Source organism: Rhipicephalus sanguineus, chromosome 4 (assembly GCF_013339695.2).
Source record: "Rhipicephalus sanguineus isolate Rsan-2018 chromosome 4, BIME_Rsan_1.4, whole genome shotgun sequence".
NCBI classification, from domain to species: Eukaryota; Metazoa; Arthropoda; class Arachnida; order Ixodida; family Ixodidae; genus Rhipicephalus; species Rhipicephalus sanguineus.
This window is the reverse complement of record NC_051179.1, coordinates 192,999,525-193,017,332: the sequence shown is the minus strand read 5'-3', so window position 1 is coordinate 193,017,332 and position 17,808 is coordinate 192,999,525. Positions and strand designations below refer to the sequence as shown.

At 46.3% G+C, this 17,808-nt stretch overlaps 1 protein-coding gene across 1 annotated transcript in view; it reads right to left on the bottom strand.

Annotated features, from left to right (window-relative positions):
- LOC119390989 (pre-mRNA 3' end processing protein WDR33-like) overlaps window positions 1-17,808 on the bottom strand; it is a 277,891-nt gene that overhangs the window by 244,947 nt on the left and 15,136 nt on the right. Inside the window, 2 exon segments of the mRNA XM_049415008.1 lie at window positions 6,216-6,320; window positions 13,396-13,464. Coding sequence (XP_049270965.1) covers window positions 6,216-6,320; window positions 13,396-13,464 — 174 coding nt within the window.

The following is a 17,808-nucleotide window of genomic DNA, read 5'->3' as shown; positions in this document are numbered from 1 at the left end:
GCTGCGCCAACATGCAGCCACCATGCATTAATAATTCACCCAAAATACAGCCAACTGTTCAAAAATATGTGAAACAAACCGTTTGTTGGAACAGTTACGTCTTCAGAGTGGTATATTGATGCATTCGTCATTTTTTTCCTACTTTTGTTCAGTATCTCTTTAATGAGCCACAATGTTATATAATAACTGCTGGGGTTTTATGTGCCAAGACGGGAACATGATTGAGACACAGCTAAGTGGATGACTCCAGATCAATTTCGACCACCAAGGGTTCTTTAACATAAATCTAAATATAAGCACAGGGGTGCTCTTTGTCTTTCACCCGTGTACTTATATTCACTGCCATTGAAATGCGGCCGTCGTTGCAGGGAATTGAACCTGCTCCTTTGAGCTTGTAAGAATGTGGCACCCAATATGTGAAGCTACCATGGCGATCGGGTGAGCCAAGTAGTGGCCAGGTTGAACAACGCAACTTACTCGCAACAAATTATAATACAGTAGAACCTCGCTGATACGTTCCCGAAAAAAAAAAAAAAAAAACGCGGAAAATAAACGTACGATCTGAGGAAACGTACGATCCGAATCCAGTAAAATTTGAGGCTGACAAGCCCATATTGAGGTGCAAGGGCAAAAAACATTTCTAAAAGAACATGGAGGGACTGTTTGATTTTCGAACTCCTGGCATCTTACTGGCAGCCAGAGGTGAGCCAGCTAGTTCCGGTCCTGACTGAAAATAGCGTCGTGGTCACTTGTGTTGAAATCCTGAGACAACCCGAATATTGCAATATCGAACTCTGGGACAACCAGCGTAAACGTAAAGAAATGCTACCGCGGTGTCAGCAGACGAAACTTTGCGCCACACGAGCTTCGGTTCTTTCTGCATTGCCACTTGGAAATATGGGGCTAGGTTTGCCGGAGAGCGGAAGTGATATTCTCGAGCATACGCATTTGGGATACAATCACGTACGTTCGCAAGATCACGTGTAACTGGCCCCGTCCGTGAAGAAAACTGCCGCCCCGCTAAAGCCTTAAGAAGCTCAACTCTTCCCAGGGCACGTAACAATCGCGGTACGACACGATATGCTAAATCTCACGAAAGTGATATGCGTCCCCGAAAGCAACAGCTGCTTGCGGCTATCGCATACTACTTCACACACTCGCACTGATCAGTTTGCGTTCTGTCTTAACTTGAGACATGTGCTGGTATGTTCATTGCCACTCGTAATCGCACCATCTCGCACGGCGGAATGGGCTTTAAAAGATAACACCCGGCATAATGGAAACCGAAGGTGAAGTCCCCAAGCGCCCACATTGCGATCTGTCGTGTCCTCGCAAAGATGGCAGCGAGCACGCATCGTCTCGTTTTGGCGTCTGATAACCAGAAACCTCCCAGATATCTTCCAAAACAAATTTTTTCTGGCAGCTTCTGACAAACCACTGATAGGCAGAATTGTCCAGCCAGAGAAAAATGAACACCGACTGGAACTGCGCCGGGAAGAGCAACCCGAAAAGGAACGCGCTCCAGAAGAAATTCACTGGGCACAATCGCGGCGTTGCTATGGTTACCTGTCGCGGTGTCTTGTGCAGCGGCGGCGATGCGACGTGCATTTTCGTAAATCTTGTACAGAACCATGGCGGACAGGAGAAGCGACAGCCTCCATTCTTTGGGCCGCATTGTTACTTCCCCCGGCTGTTGTTTTAGCCATGGGGTCTGAACAAAAGCGTGTGGAACGAGTGTGCATCTATGTACCGTGCTATGGATGAAGGATCTGCAGTGCTCAGCAAAATCGCGCCAAGTGCTACAGAAAATACTTTTTTTTAAAGCCGTTTGAAGATTTTGACGGCTAGCGTCGCCGCCTGCCCTCGGGTCGTTGTGTGGTTAACAGAGAACGGCGATCGAGCAATTTGGAGAAGACATGGAGGGGACGATCGAGCAAAGCAGAGAAATCACAGAGGGGGGAAAGGCACTGCGGAGAATCCACCATCGCTGCGCGGCGGCTGTCTGCCACTTCACGCTTCACAAGTACAGGAGAGGGCCCTTTTTGCATACCTGAATGAGAGTTTCTGAGTACAAAACGTATCATACGACCGCAGCTTTCCATGGTGCTGAACGTTGCTGCCGAACAATCGTATTTTCCGGGAATGTACTAACTGGAACGTATTACACACAGCTGTATTGGGTTATTTTTAATTTTCGCGATTTCGAGCGTAGGAGCCGGGAAATTATACTACGCGGGAACATATCAACGAGGTTCTACTGTATAAACACACGAGTATACAACAGTCGAACTTCGTCACAACAAGTAGCACTGGGCCATAAATTACTTTGTTATATCGGATATTCATTATAACTGTAGAGATAAAAATCAGCAGAAATCCTAGGTACAAAACACACTGTTCTAGGCTTCAAACCCACTGTACACGAGGTAAGCTTTATCTGTCCCCTTCTGGCATTTCAAACTAAATCGACCAGAACACAAGAAGGTGAATTTACAACAGAACAAAGTTACTAGTTTGACAGAACATTTATTTGAAGAAGGATGTGACATCTGTTGATGTGATCTCCGCAGCTTTTTAAACGACATTTTTAACCATTTCACATCCAGATTTTAAAAAAGGAGGTAGTGAATTATGCTTATCTTGCTTTTTATGCCACCTTTCGAGTTTTGAGCCTCTAGCAAACCAAACATTTCTTCGATACAACCAATATCGCAGCGGCTCTCACATTTTCGTTATAAATTAATGTCGCTGAAATGAAGCATGACCAACCAAAAATCATAATTAGTTTGCTATAACCAATAATTCGCTATATCAGTGTGAATTATAAGAGGTTCAAATGTAGTTGCAGAAAGGCCTACAGACCAGAACACAGCAAATTCCATGCGCAGCGCCATATTTGCATCGCGTGTTGCGCCATCTATCGGAAACTCGACGAAGCAACGTCCATGGACTGCCATGCCAGCAAACGCTACACAGAGCAAACGCGAAACTTCGGAAACTCAGTCTACCGGAGAGCGTGTTTCGCATTTTTTTTTTCTAGCCTGGACATTTTCGCTGTTTTTATTGAAACATCAAGAACACCGTGCTCATGCAAGTCCGCAATGTATACAGTACGTGCTGAGCAAGCTGCGGAAGCAACCTCGTCAGGTACGTACGCTGTTACATTTGTAAAAAAATGTTCTAGCTGTAGTACGCCCGAGTTGTAATTGCAGTGCAGCTTGCGAAAGAGTGCAACTATGTTTTGTTGCCGCATATTACAAGTTGAGCACAACATTTTGTGAAAATTCATCATTTCAACATGCATCGCGTAATAATTAGTGTACACATTGCGGGTAGTTTCGCGGAACGTAATTTTTTTTCACGAGCGCTCTTACAAGAATGTGTCTTCTCACAAAAGCGTGCTCTCAGTGAGTATGACTCAGTATGATCTCAGTGTGTATATATACATGCGTTCCAATCCAATAAACTTTAGTTGGAAGAATGCGCTGTGTCCTTGTCCTCTTACTCGTCTGTTGCCTGTTTTTTGCGCTGAACTACGTTATGACTGACTCGTTCCAACTCGCCCAACAAGCAACGTTGCTGAGTATGACCTGCAGTATCGTTCGTCAATCCCTTTTGGAAGCTATCTGCGCGATTTCAATCCTACAACAATGATGCTTTACAAGCTGTACTACTCTTGGTTAAGCCGGTATTGAAATGGGAGAAATCCCGCTATCTTTCATTGAATGGGTGCTGGGTAAATATGCTAAAAATTTCGCTCTTCAAGCTAGCGCTACGCCTGCATCTACGATGTAAAGGACATTGGTGCGGGTACTGTTTGCTTACGTACCAAAATATGTATTCTGTGCAGCTGGATGCCTTGAAGTTGTGTCCAAATAAATTTGGGGACATCAAACACTGGAATGAAGGCACGAAGTTCTGGCCAGCTGTTCAGGAACACCGTACCATTTACTACCATTTGAAGATGAAAGCTTGTAATCTTCAAGGCACAGATGCCATCGAAAGCACTAAGGCTTAATACTGCGTTGAAAGTGGCAAAGCATGCTGCTTGCTTGTGCTTGAAAGCACTACCTTGCACTACATTTCCGTCAAAGGAAACGCTGAAGGGTATTGAGTGCACCCCCACACAAAGCTGCCTTCAACCCAGCTGCGTGTCATGCAAATTCGGTTCGTAAAATGGAATAGGTGGGCATCACGCTAGAATAAACGCAGTTTGTGTACTTACGCACGCATTTTCACTCGGCTCTCAGTTTTTCTGTTTGAATTACAATTATCCACTTGCGGCGAAGCTGAAAACACCGTACCAGCCCAATTCCCATGGAGCGTCGTGATCGTTGTAGACAGCGCTAAGTAATATCCTCCTGTTGCGCTGCTTGTTTTGGCATCCAAAGACGACGCAGTAGTGGCCAGACGAGCTCTTATACACGGAAGCGGCGTAAGCGGGTACTTTTTCGCACTTTAAAAGCCTCAGGGCTGCAGCTTGCCTTGTTTTACTTGGTGCAACCCATGTGCGCCATGACAGTCCAGTGTCTGGGTGCGAGAGTATGCGCTCGGCTCGCCAGCAGCCTGGGTGCGAGACAGGCGTGCTCTGGTGTATAAGCTCGCTTGCACATGCGCATGATCAAACACTGCAGTTGTACCTCCTTGCTCTTTCGTTTGACACTGGCCTATGCCGACTCGAAACCACAAATGGCCAGGGAAAGCTATTCAATAACTTTCGGACAGCAAATGCCCCGCAATCATCTCAGACACGCCGCTGCAATCACATGCACTGCTCTCGGGTCATGTGTGGACTGCGCCAACACCCCATCTCAGACTTGGAACACAAAGGATCCATCTATCATTAAACAAGAAACAGATGAAGATACTCACTACGAATGCCCACTTCAAATGACAGTGCAACAAGACAGCACACAGTTCACCAGCCAATGAAACAGGGCATGCCAATGTAAACAAATGGCATATGTTTTAATAAAGGTGCTGTAATGATTGTTAACTTACCGTCAAGGGTCACTTTGAATATCCACTTCAATCTAGTGCAAAATGCTGATCTTTTCCCGAACGTCCTTGTAGTCAGCCTATGCACAATCCCGTAATATTGGTCGCATCTGGATGGCTGCTATTAATCTGTCATATATGAAGTGCACAGCTTTTGTGGTTGTACTCATTTTGACTAGGAGCTTCATATTTAGGCAGTTGGAAGCCGGCCGCAGCCGAGCGCTGACTGGCCAACATAGCCCAGCACAGCTTGCCGCTTCCAGTGCACGGCCAGCTGCTGGCGACCAAAATCAAACCCAGCTGGACCGGCGGTGAACAGCTCCGTTAAGGCCGCCTGGGCAAGGCCATGGGGCAGTGAGCCACTCTGTGGGGAAATCTGGTTGGGCCTTTACACAGCACATGCTTCGTGCATATCACAAAACAAGGCTCCTATAGGGCGCACTGGCTCTGTTGCCAGGAGTCGTGTGCCTCGCCCTTCCCTATCCCCACATCACGTCAACAGTTTCTCTTCTGGATGTGCCATGGTACAGTGAACTAGAAAAGGAGTGGTGGGCTCCCTGGCGTCAACGTGACAGCACCTACGTGTCCTTGGGTTCAAGCATTGCTCACAGATGCTACATCCCCTTCAGCGGTGGTGTGTACAATTGTACGCATCAACTACAGGGGTGCGTCACCCACAGCGGCTTGAAATGCAGTGCAGCCTTCCTGAATGGACAACTAGCGGTCATTTAACTTCATTGTACTGCGTGTTGCTGCAGAGGGTCACTCTTCTGAAGACACTACCATGTTCGACAATCGTTCAAAGTGCCGCATTGCAGGACCAACGTCAAGAGTGTTATTTTTCTTTGCTCAAAACAAATACAACCGATAAACAAACTGGGCATGCATTTAGGGAATAATATTTGATTCTTTTGATGCAAAAAATGAAGCTTACAGATTGCAGAATAATTATATTTAATTACGTGCTAATTATTATTATTGATTGAAACTCACACAAAACAATGCATTCCTTTGTTTTTTTCCTTGGAATGCAATACTGAGTGTGTTGAAGTTATGCTATGCGAATATGATGCATTTTCAAACAGTGCATCCTAATTTTTGACAGCTGGTGTGCAGCAGTGTCTTTGCGCCTTCCCCGCCCAGCGCAACACAAGCACCGTGTGTTCACGGTGGGCGATCACAGCGTGACAAGCATAATGAGCTGCCCTTCTACTCACCACTACACAGAAGATGGGACAGCGCATCTTGTTGGTCGAGGTGCGCACAAACTTGGTGGTCACAGCATTGATGGGGTTTGCCAACATTGCCAGCGGGGGCATCAGCTGCAGAGAACAATCATTAACGAACAACACTCACAAAATAATAATGAACCACCTCATTTTTGCACATGAACTTTATACATAGTGCATGCATAGTAGTATGTATGTATGTCAGCCTCACACAGTGCTGCTGCTGCTGCGGATGATGGTGTTAGTGGCACAAGGGCTAGGGATGGCCAAAGAGTGCCAGCACAACAGCTACGATAGTGATCGATGATAGTGACAGGTGGCTGCACAAGAGCCTCAAATCGTGGCCACTAAAAGTGGACAAGGTTGTTTTTTTTTAGACAATACAGTAAAAGCTCGTTATGAAGGGGACAATAAAATTGTTCGACTTCAGCGGAGTTTGAATTAGCAGGTGGGCACTCGAATGAACAGAAATCACACCACAGTGTGCGGGCAGAACCCAAAGAAGCCACCTCTGGACTCGTTATCGCAAATTAGGCACCACTGCCGGTGATTTCGCAAATTAAGTTCATGGAGCTCTTAACGGCGAACAGAAGTAATTGATCAATCAGTGATACGCAAGAAACAAGCAACCGACATGCATTCATGTGAGCAATGAGCCTAAATGTCAAAATATATGATGCTATTTATGCTCCAAAACACATTTATTTACCTGGCATAGTTAACACAACCAAATTAAGAGTAATCAGTAATTTGCCTTTGCTTGCATTTCTTTTGTAGCAACTCCACGAGCATCGTTTGCAGCTTGCTCAAAAGCTCCAGTGCAGCATACGAATCCTCGTCTGCTGAGAAATGTTTCCCTTTTTATTTTGCATCTTCTGCTAAATTTGGTTTGGTTTGGTTTTGCAACACACTGTGATCACTCTGGGCCGACTTCTGCGAGAAGTGATGAGAACCAGGGGCCCCAGTTCGAATTAACCGATGTGGATATCGATGCGTTTTAATTATTGGGTGCTTTCCCCCATAGAAATATACAGGGCTGTGCCAGGACCAGGGCGTCAGTTCGAATTAACTAAGTTCGAATTAACAAGCTTTTACTCTACACATTTTTAATAAAAATTCTGACACCACGGCTCCTGTCGTTTTCGCACACCAACTCCGAGTCGAGGGGGAAATACTTTGCTGCAGCTGCAATGACACTGTTGCAATTAACAAAAACTTGTTAATTAACTTTTTAATGAGTGACTTGAGGGCAGGCTTGTAGTCTTAGGTCGTCTATGTCCAGAACCGTCATCGTACAGGACTCTCAGTGCATTGCCACATTTCGTAAGACAACAGTTTTGTGTAGGCACAGGGATGACACAGCGCGTAAAATTATGGAAGCCATTTAACCCATAAGTGCCCAGTGTACTACATATAGGACGCTTCTTTGATGCACTCTAACATCGCTATTTCTTTAGCAGACGACTAGTGCCTCCTACATCAAGCAGGCCTTATTCTCAATGTGTGCAAGCCTAGACATTGCTTGCTTTTCATGCTGCCACGTGCCGACCGCTTTCACCGGGCAAACGCGTGCTTTGTGTGAAAGACGTCATGGAGAGGAAGAAGTGCACGTGAAATGCCAGCCGCTTTCTCCGGGCAAACGCGTGCTTTGTATGAAAGACGTCATGGAGAGGAAGAAGTGCAATGTTGGTGTGCACGTGGAATGCTTCAAGGCTTACCACACACGCGCACACCACCCCTAATGTCCAGTGACCTATATGTATACTGGCAGTAAATAAAGAACTTGTGCTTTCTTTTGAGGGTAGAAGTATACTTTTTCTGAAAAAACATATTTGTTTTGTCACTTTTTCTGAGTTTGGGCATATATGGGTTAATTAAGAATGCTAGTGATAGCTGCGTCAGCTCTCCTGCAGTGACGTTATCATGAAGCGAAATCAGTTTCTTGGAGGCGGTGTAGATATCCATATTTTTGGCTGCTTGGGATTTTGAAGACTTTTTTAAAAATATGTTGTTATTCTTATGTTCTACATTCCTCTACTGTTGCAAGATGTTTAGTTTAGTCAACTTTTTTGCTTCTCTTGCCTTTTTGCAAGTTGGCAAGTTTTCTACATGGCGGTGGCAGAGCAGTTCGTTTGAGTTCACTTTCTTTTTATGCTGCCTCTAAGAAACCTTTGAGTTGCAAGTAAGCGCATATTGCGTCTATTCGCCTGTGTTCTTTCCACTGGTTTAACCTTAATGAAGTGTGACTGTATGACCGCCCAAGGTGTATTTAATTCTTGCGTAAGCTTCGGCTGTAAAGATGCTTATGCTTGTATCAGGGCGTACAGTGATGCTACTGAGGACTTCTGATTTGGGGCAATTTTTGGAGCAGCGAAATTTCCGTTTTGGAGCACTTTGGAGCAGCAAAAATTTTCATCTTGGAGCACTTTGGAGCAGATAATTTTACATCCTGGAGTGCACTACAGAAGCACATTGCATTAAGATTCAAGCCCCTGAATTTATTATGGGGCTCTTATGAAGGTTAGAAATATTTCGATTCATTGCAAATCTCATGGAAAAAATCATCTCAGGAGAACTCCATACTTCACTCGCTAATGAAAAAATAAGAGCTCATGCAGTTGAGTGTTCTGGATTAACCTCTTTGGCGATTATTTTCGACACTAACAAATAAACAGAAATCCGGATCAATAAATTTGCATTTTATGAAATAACACTCTAAATACACCTATGTGGCTATCAGCAGACGTGGTAGACAAACGCCGTGATGTACAGCAGTGCCTCAATGCCAAAGAGCCACACTGTCCCTACTGCATTCCCCTAACAAAACTCCAAAGCGAAAGCCAGGTTCTTTTTCGATCGACAGGTAGATCCTCCCCCTCCCTCTCTGCAAGTTTTGTGCACCTCACCTGGTTTTGCGCTAGCTCCATGATCGGCGCACCGATCACGGAAGCAGTGTAAAGCGACGATGTCCTGTGATGACGTCATCACGTGACATCACTATATATGACGCCATGATGATCTCACAAGTTTTCACGATCTATGACGTGATGATAACGCCATTACATGATTATTTTTTGCACCAATCAATTGACGACGCCGCAGGTCAATTTTCGTGTTTGATAAAGCATCTGAGGCTTTCGCATTCATATTGCGTATTGAACGTTAACACCTTGGCCGTTAACAACCTGGCCTTACATACCAAACTGTCCTCCACCATGTCACATCGGTGCCATGTGCGAAACAGCTTCGTTTATCATCCACTTCACAGAGTGAAATGGCTCCTCAATTTTTAAAAATTTTTATTGTGATAGCAAATATATGGACACTCTCGGCGGAATTTTGCCATCGGCGTTGCCGTAATTTTCCGTATAAAGTCCAAATTAATAACATCACCACGCGCATTCTAGCCGCGGGTAAAAGCTCGCAAGTGCTGGCGACGAATGCGGTTGAAGCGGAGATTAAACTAGCCGGCCGTCTGTCTCCGCCGCACGGACAGCGCATGAGATAACATCTTCCCGCGTGCGGGCCTGCTGTCGATTGCTCATCAAACAGAGAGGAAACGCCCCGCCCGTCTTTCGTAAGGAGCATGAAAGGACGCCAGGGGACCGCATCGTTCGAAGGGCGCAGTCGCTTGCACGCGCGCTATCTCGAGGCATCAGGAGACGGTTCGTAAACTTGCTGTGCTCTCAACGCTTACTTCACATTTAGAAAACTCAGAGCACGAAAACGCTTCGGTTCCTGGAGCGGCCATATTCCCTTAAACCAGCATTTTGTTGAATTATGCGAGATCGGATCCAAAAGAGTTAGCTGCTAGCCTTACTTCGTTGAACAATACAATTTGTTGGTATCGCATTCATTGCTTCGGCCTTAAGTGAAACTGAGTTTTTTTAACAGTCAGCTAGTGACCCTCGAAAGCAAGGGGCGGACATGTAACATGGCATAGCCGCTTCACTGTGGGCCGTCAGCAACGGGCCCGCTACTGACAGCTGCGCATTTGCGGCTGCTCCGACCAGGAGATATGTTTTAATAATGAGATTACATTTTTAAAAAAGCAAACAAAAATTCGAATTCGAACCCTAGCATGTGAGCTCGAAATGGCCGGGCCTTTTGGAGGTATTTACCGCAGAGTGATTACGAACTCGGACATGCTGGTGGAAGGAATTACGAAAAAGCTCTTCTGGATAAAGTATATCTGAGGAAAAGTGTCAACACGTTCCCACCATTCGTATGCTCTTCCATAAACTCGAAGCAAGGAAAATTCGATATTGTTCCATATATCTACTGCTAGCGATCCCAGATTTCATTCCGCGATGTGCAGAAACAGAAGTGACAGACATTTTAGCGGCACGCATGTGGGTATTACTGAGCATTGCTTTGTTTGTGTGCCGTGTGACGCTTGAAACGAGCTATCAGCAGCGTTTCTGGAACAGACGACGTCCACCGATGAATCACCATCGCACTTTCTCGCTACCGATAGGCCTAGACGTCACGAGCCTCTGCGGAGAGCGCGTTTTGCTGTCGAGCCGACTTGCAGAACAGAAGCTGCGTCGACACTATGCATGGCATTGTGGCTTACTCGGGACACACGCGCGAGCGCTATTTATTCAGCGGAATAATTCTCGGTCCATGATTGCGACTTTGGCAGCCCCAAGATCAAGCTGCACATGTTCTGACGCGCCGGCGGTGCAATTCCCGGTGATAGACGCCCCCAAACCCCAGACTTTGGCGCAGTTTGGCGCAATTTTTGTCGATATTATCAGGATGGCGCAGTAAATACAATTTGGCGCACTTTGGCGCAGGAGTGGAATCACTGGGGTGTAGAATGCGAGCATTAAAAAAACGTGGACTGGCCGCTATGTAGGGCACGCCATCACAAGACTTAGATGCATCTGTAAAATATTTACAGATATTCAGGACAAGAATATTTGTGCTTAGTTCTAGAAAGAACATATGAATGTGTGTAACAGGTGTGTGTTAGGTAACATTTGTAAAAGAGAAATTCAAGGAGAGAGACATCCATGTCTTCTGCCAGAACTCTCACACGAAGTGAGTCTCACTGTAGGACAATTAGAGAAAAGACGAGAGTTGGACAGATCGTTTATGGTTGGATATGTAGGATCTACACTGTTCCCCTTGCTTTAAAAAAATACACAAAGGCTGTGTACGTCCTTTGTAGGTGAAGTGACCATTCGTTCGACTCTACATAAAGGCTTTTAACAGGGCTCGTTCTAAACGCACCCATTCGAAAGTCGAACGATGAACAGGGTCCAGCATCTTCAAAGCACTTGGCGTGGCAGACTGATAGACTATGGCCCCACAGCCTAGTCGTTTGTGTATGAGGCTTTTGTACAAGTTCATTAGACAGTTTGCGTGACACTACCTTTAAAATGTTCATTGTTTTCATGCACCTGTTTCTCTGAGATTTAATGTGTGATAGAAAGGTGAGCTTCACGTCCAGAATCAGGCCTAGAAACTTGTGCTCTACAGGTTGACCATGCAGATCAATTTCGGGATTTGGTGGAGGCCTCTCTTTCTAGGAAAAGGAACACAGGTGCTCTTTTGTAGATTTAACCTGAACTCCTTCTCATCTGCCCATTTGCTCACCTAGTTCAGATTGAGCTGGATCTGCCGGTCACAAATTGCAACACTGCACAATTTAAATGCTATCTGGATATCATCAATGTATGTAGAATAAAACATGGTTTATGGGTTGCAAATACACAAGTTCACTTTGATAAGAAAAAGCATACAACTGAGCACACCACATTGTGGTATACTCCAGTTTCCTGCACAAATGGTCGTGATAGAGCATTTCCAATCTGAATGTGTATTGTGTGCTTTGTTTGAAAAGTAACTTTCGATTACATTTAGCATCCTGCCACATTACCTAAGTGTGAAAGGTCGCTCAGTATTCCAAACTGTCACGTGGTCTCATAGGCCTTTTCCATGTCAAGAAACACAGACAGAAAGAACTGTTTGTGAACAAAAGCTTCATGAATTTGTGCCTCGATACATATGAGATGGTCAGTGGTGGATCAACCCTCTTGAAAGCCGCACTGGTATGGGTCAAGCAATTTGTTTTATTCTAGGAAATTGAGTCAGCGGCAGTTAATCATTCTTTTAAATACGTTACAAAGGCAACTTGTTAGTGCCTGTAACTTGAAACGCAGGATGGATCGTTTCCGCTTCACAAGTGGGATGGTAATAGCCTCTTTCCAAGCAGAGGGGATCTCGCCAGAGGACCCCATAACGTTGTAAAGGGAAAGGAGGGGTGTTTGTGTTTCAACATCTGGTATAGTGTTACTCGATCGGAACCAGGGACAGATTTATTGCAACTCTTAGTGACGCCAGCAGTTCTGCTAAGCAGAATGGTTGGTTATATACGTCGTTTTTTGTACATTTCCATTCAAACTTTTGTTGCTCCATATGTGCTTTGTACCTTTGGAATGTACCAGAGTAGTGCGATGAACTGGACATGTGTTCAAAGTGTGCACCTGGAAAATTAGCGTGATCTTCCAAGCTTTCTCCTTCGGTGTTTACCAAACGTAGCAAACAGGTTTGCTGGTACCCTACTTCACACTTTCCCTTCATCTGTGTAAGATTTGATGTTGGATATAAATCTTGTCCATTTTTAGAATAACAGAGAGCTGAGCTAGTTGGTACGTGCCTTTTTTCTTTTCAGCCGTTGTGCGTCTCTTCAGTTGTTAGTCGGCGTTTGTGGTGTCCTGATCTCTTTCTTGTGTCCGTGTTTGCACGCCCTGTCTCTTTTTAGAATGAATCTTGTCCAGCTCTCTCGCACTGCTTACCAGAGTGTTCTCCTACCCTGGGATTTGACTTGCCTGAAGTTTTCCAGGTCTTCTGCTGTAGGGGAACCGCAAGGCATCCCCCATGCTTTGTTATGCTTTCTCCGTGCTTTCCTGCATGCATGTTCCACAGGGGAACTCTCAAGAGTCACTGCCCAAGAGTACTTGATAAGTTATGTCCCAATTAATGTCAGCTCACTTGCCAGTCAGTGCATTCTGCTGCTTTGCTGCTTGGAAGTGTATAAAACAAGCTATGTGCCACTGTTTCTCATTCAGTAGTTAAAGGCAGAGCCCTCGAAGCCGACTCACTCAGCAGCATGAGGAGAGGAATGCTGCACCAGTTAACGCGGGAAATCACTGCTCACCCTAGTGTAGTAGCCTGAATCCGGCTGCAGGGCCCTTGCATCACGGTAGTCCCTCTGCCAGACTCGATTCTGCACACACATAACACATTGGGCTCAAATGCTGGGGCTGCCTTGCACATGTCCAAGCACAAAGTTCCATGCTGCAAACACAGCTCAATATAACCATGTTCACAATATAACAAAGGATACTTACCCTTTCCAAGGAACATTAGTATGCATTTTTAATTTCTATATACAGTGGAACCTCGTTAATGCGTACCTGCCGGGAACGCTGCATAACTACGCACTAAACGGTAGTACGCATTCACCACCAAGTAAAAATTTGCATCTCCTCGCGTACGCCATCGCCGCCAGCAAAGAAATAAATACAGTGCCACAGCAAATATTGCCTAAAGTACACACTGCAAAGCCTTTTCTTTCTCTTTGCCAAAGTAGAGAAAAGATTCTGGTACTCTTGCACGACCGTCCGATAGCGCGCAGTGGCGGCGCCAAGGAGCATTTCGGAACTATTACAGGGTCCGGTATACGCAGTGACCGACATAGCGACAGAACGGACAGTGTCGGCTTTCTGCGATATATTTGCGTGTGTCTGTACCGCGATCTGCTCCTAAACGAAAACTGACACAGTTCCAGTGAAACGCGGTACTAGAGCTGTGCACGGGCTGTATTTCCGAGCCCGAGTCTGGCCCGGGCCCGCTGACTTTGTCGAAGGCCCGCCCGAGCCCGACGGCAAAGGGCTGCGAGCCCGCCCGACCCGGCCCGACGTACGAAAACACAATCCCGGGCCCGGCCCGGCCCGGTTTTTTGAAGGTTCGCTGCGATAACAAAACATCGTTTTCCGGTAATTTGGCATTTTATTGAGCATATCGAATATGATCAAACGACACACGACGAACAGTCTCTATTACACAGATTTACAAATTACAAGTAGACGGCCTCATGCCAGCAACAATGGAGTTCGCTCGCCAAAGCCGTCACGTGTATGGGGTATGCCCATGCAAGCGTCAGCTTGCACAAAGGCGATCTACGTTGGGTCGCTGTCGCGTGCATTTTCACTCATATCTAACGCGAACAGTCGCGTGGCGCCATCACTAGCTCAGGTGGTGTTACTTCTCTGTTTGTCGGAGTGCAGCACAGGCAGTGCTTTACCTGCTTCCCTTTTGTTTGAAGTAGCGAATGGAAAGAAAAAGCGGTAAAGGGCGGTCGTGGAAAAGGCGCTGCATGCGTGCTGGAAAACAATTCCCGCTCATTCTCTATATTTCGGGCTTGAGTCGGGCTTTGCCCCGGGCCCGAGCCCGGCCCGATAAAACTGCAAGTAGCCTGAGCCCGGCCCGGGCCCGAGGTGAAAATACGTCGGCCCGCGGGCCGGGTCGGGGTCGGGCTCGGGCTTTCGGGCTACCCGGAGCCCGTGCACACCTCTACGCGGTACGGCTGCGTGGAGCCGATCGTCTCCTGGCTATTTGCGTGCAGCGCGTCACCTTCTCGGCTCACGCCGTCAATGCCGGGCCGCTTGTTGTACCGCACACGCGCATTTGTCGTGGGAGTGTTCTTCGTACCCACTTCGCTCCAGACCGTGCACAGATGCAGCAAGTAGCTCGTTCGGTTAACGTGGCGATGACGAACTTCCTGCAAGCGATGCGCACTTCGCGACGCTCTAGCGGTCCTGGCAGTGGATGGAAGCGCGTTTGGGCGGTCGCCCAATAAAAGCATGCAGTATGGTTACAACAGCGCAACGCTTGCTGTGCCGTACACTTGCGGTTAGCGTGATAGCGGCAATGCAAAGAGGTTTCGTGTCTGAACACGGCCCCGCACAACGACGCGGCAGGGATCGGCGGCCCAGCGCGTGCAGGTTGTCGCCTATTAAAGGCATGCAGTAGGCTTAAAGTAGTGCTGCGCCGCACGCGTGCCCAAGCAGATACCTGAAGATACCTATTATGATAAGGTTGCCGGCGATAAGTCATGCTGGCGCGTTCGTTGGTGGCCGCCGCCTCACCTTCGTTTTTCCCCATGCTTACCCGCAAAGGCGTCGCCGCAATCGTGCGGAAGTCGGAATCAGTGATCGACCAATCTATGCACTTCTCGAAAAGATGGAAAACCTTTGGCGGCACATTATGGCGTCCGGAAGTTCAGCGGCGCAGCAAAATTTTATGCCTCAAAAAATTATCGCGGTACGCAGGGTACGCACTAATCGGTAGGCATAGGACGAAGCACTACGCCTACCGTAGTGCTTCGCCTACCGTAATGCATTAGGCTCTGTGACACTCGGTCGGGGATTCGTCGCAAATACGTTTTAACCGTTAGTACGCTTAAAGCGGGTACGTATTAACGAGGTTTGACTGTATATAATAAAGCTTGCTTATGTGCACTTTCAATGTAAAGAATGTTCACTGCTGCAACAAAGGAAGGTGGAGGCAATAAATTTAAGCTTTTCTGGTGCCGGTGGTCAAACTGCCAAGTTAAATGAGGTTTTTGTGAATGCATTCTTCAAATTGTGGCCACACAAAAAATAGCAGCCACTGTGCTTTCATCCGCAGTGGCTGCAACAAAGAGCACTAGTTTCATTTTCGCTGCCTGCCTTCAGACCCATCCATGACTGAGCATCAGTGAGAAGAGTTTCTTCACAGCACTGCAGCAAACGGCAGGCAGTTTCTTCCTGATTCGGCACATGTAGGCCACAAGTGCCTCCAGAAATGCAAGGGCACTTTGATGATGTCACCAGTGATCACGGTTTTGTGCGTGACAGATGGCCACGGCAACCAGTACTTTCGTTTCGAGTCTGCGCAAATAGGCTGCACACATGCCTTCAGAACTGTGGAGACATTGCCGCTTGTAACAATAAGTCTTTTTTTCCACAGCGGGTGCAGCATTCAGAAGCTTCATTTTGATTTGGTGCAATGCGCACAAAATGCCAGAAAACACAAACACGGCACGAGCTGTTGAAGAAGAGCATTTCGTTTACGGTCCGCATATTGGTGTGAAACTCGCCTGCTACATCACGATGAAAAAATGAACCGTTGCCGACTACAATTCCGGTGAAAAAATTATTGTCATGTGCATGTGGTGGTGTCGGTGGTGGTATGTGACAAGTGCAGAGCATGTTTTAAGTGTTCAAGGGATACTGAACAAAACTTTTGCCACAGTTTTTCAGTCCAAATGAAAGCTTGGGTGCTGAAATTGACTGACACAACCAGTTCTCAAGCAAAAACTTTGGGAATTTATTGAGTTTTTCACAATCTTCCGCATCTAGTGGCCATGCCCTGAACTAGAAGCGGCGACATTTAACTTTTAAGAAACCCACCGTCAGTAATACAATTCTTAGCGTTGTTGCAGTGCTCTTGCAGCCTATCATTCAGGCAGTGGCCTGTCTGTCCGACGTAGTAATTACCACATGAGGGCGGGAATCTATAAACACCGCGGGTGCAGTTCACAAACTTCATTTTATGGTTTTTAGCACAGCTGGTATGAGTCACCTTGTTCAGATTAGGAAGCCTGCAAATTTGCTGCAGTTTGCTCGGGGGAAAAAAACAAAAAAAACACGAATGTTCTTGCAGTGCACTGCAAAACAGGTGGTTGCGCACCTTGTTACCAAGAATGCGTTATCCTGGGTCGCAGCTACAATCAGCTGACATGAGAAATTATTAAAGGGACTGTCTACCGCTCGGAAAAATTTTTCCGATTGTGGTGAAAATGAGAAGATCGTTTATCACATCGGCGACAACGAGCATGCTTTTGCCCCATAAAAAAAAAAAGGAATTTATTTTTAATTTGATGTTGAAAATCGTGAATGACCGCTAGCATCACCCAACAGTGATGTAGTCAATCTACTGGTAGGACAAGAAATCCTCGCAGGTAGACTCATTTTGCTTAAAAACAAACATGTATAACTTGAAATTGTATTTTACGCACTAGAGGCGGCTTTTGGCTGCGTCAGAGAATAATTTCTTGCTTTTTTTTTTCTCACGCATCCAAGAAGGCGCCCAGTGGCGCTGCTTGCGGCACCAGTCTTCAATTTCGTCTGCTTCAACTCATGCACTATGCAATGCGGCTCTCTGCGCTGGTCGTACTGTGCCGCTGTATTGTTGTTAGGATGTCTCACACGTGCTGCGCTGTGAAGGCGTGCATTTATCGTCTCGTTTTGATGAATCAACTTGGCTTGGATTGCGGCAGCAGTGCTAAAATAAACGCACAGACTGCGATTACAGCAAAACAATTGTTCTGTAATCGTATAAGGCTTCATTTAACCGCTAGCACGCTGAAAACAATTGTTACATTCATTACAATAGTGTTCAGCGAAAGTAAAGTAATCCTACAGAAATCACATGCGCTTTCGGTTTAAATTTTTACTGGCACTATGGTGTACTAGAATGGGGTAGTGTGCCGTCTGGCGCCAGAAACGTGGCTCTTTTTGCGATG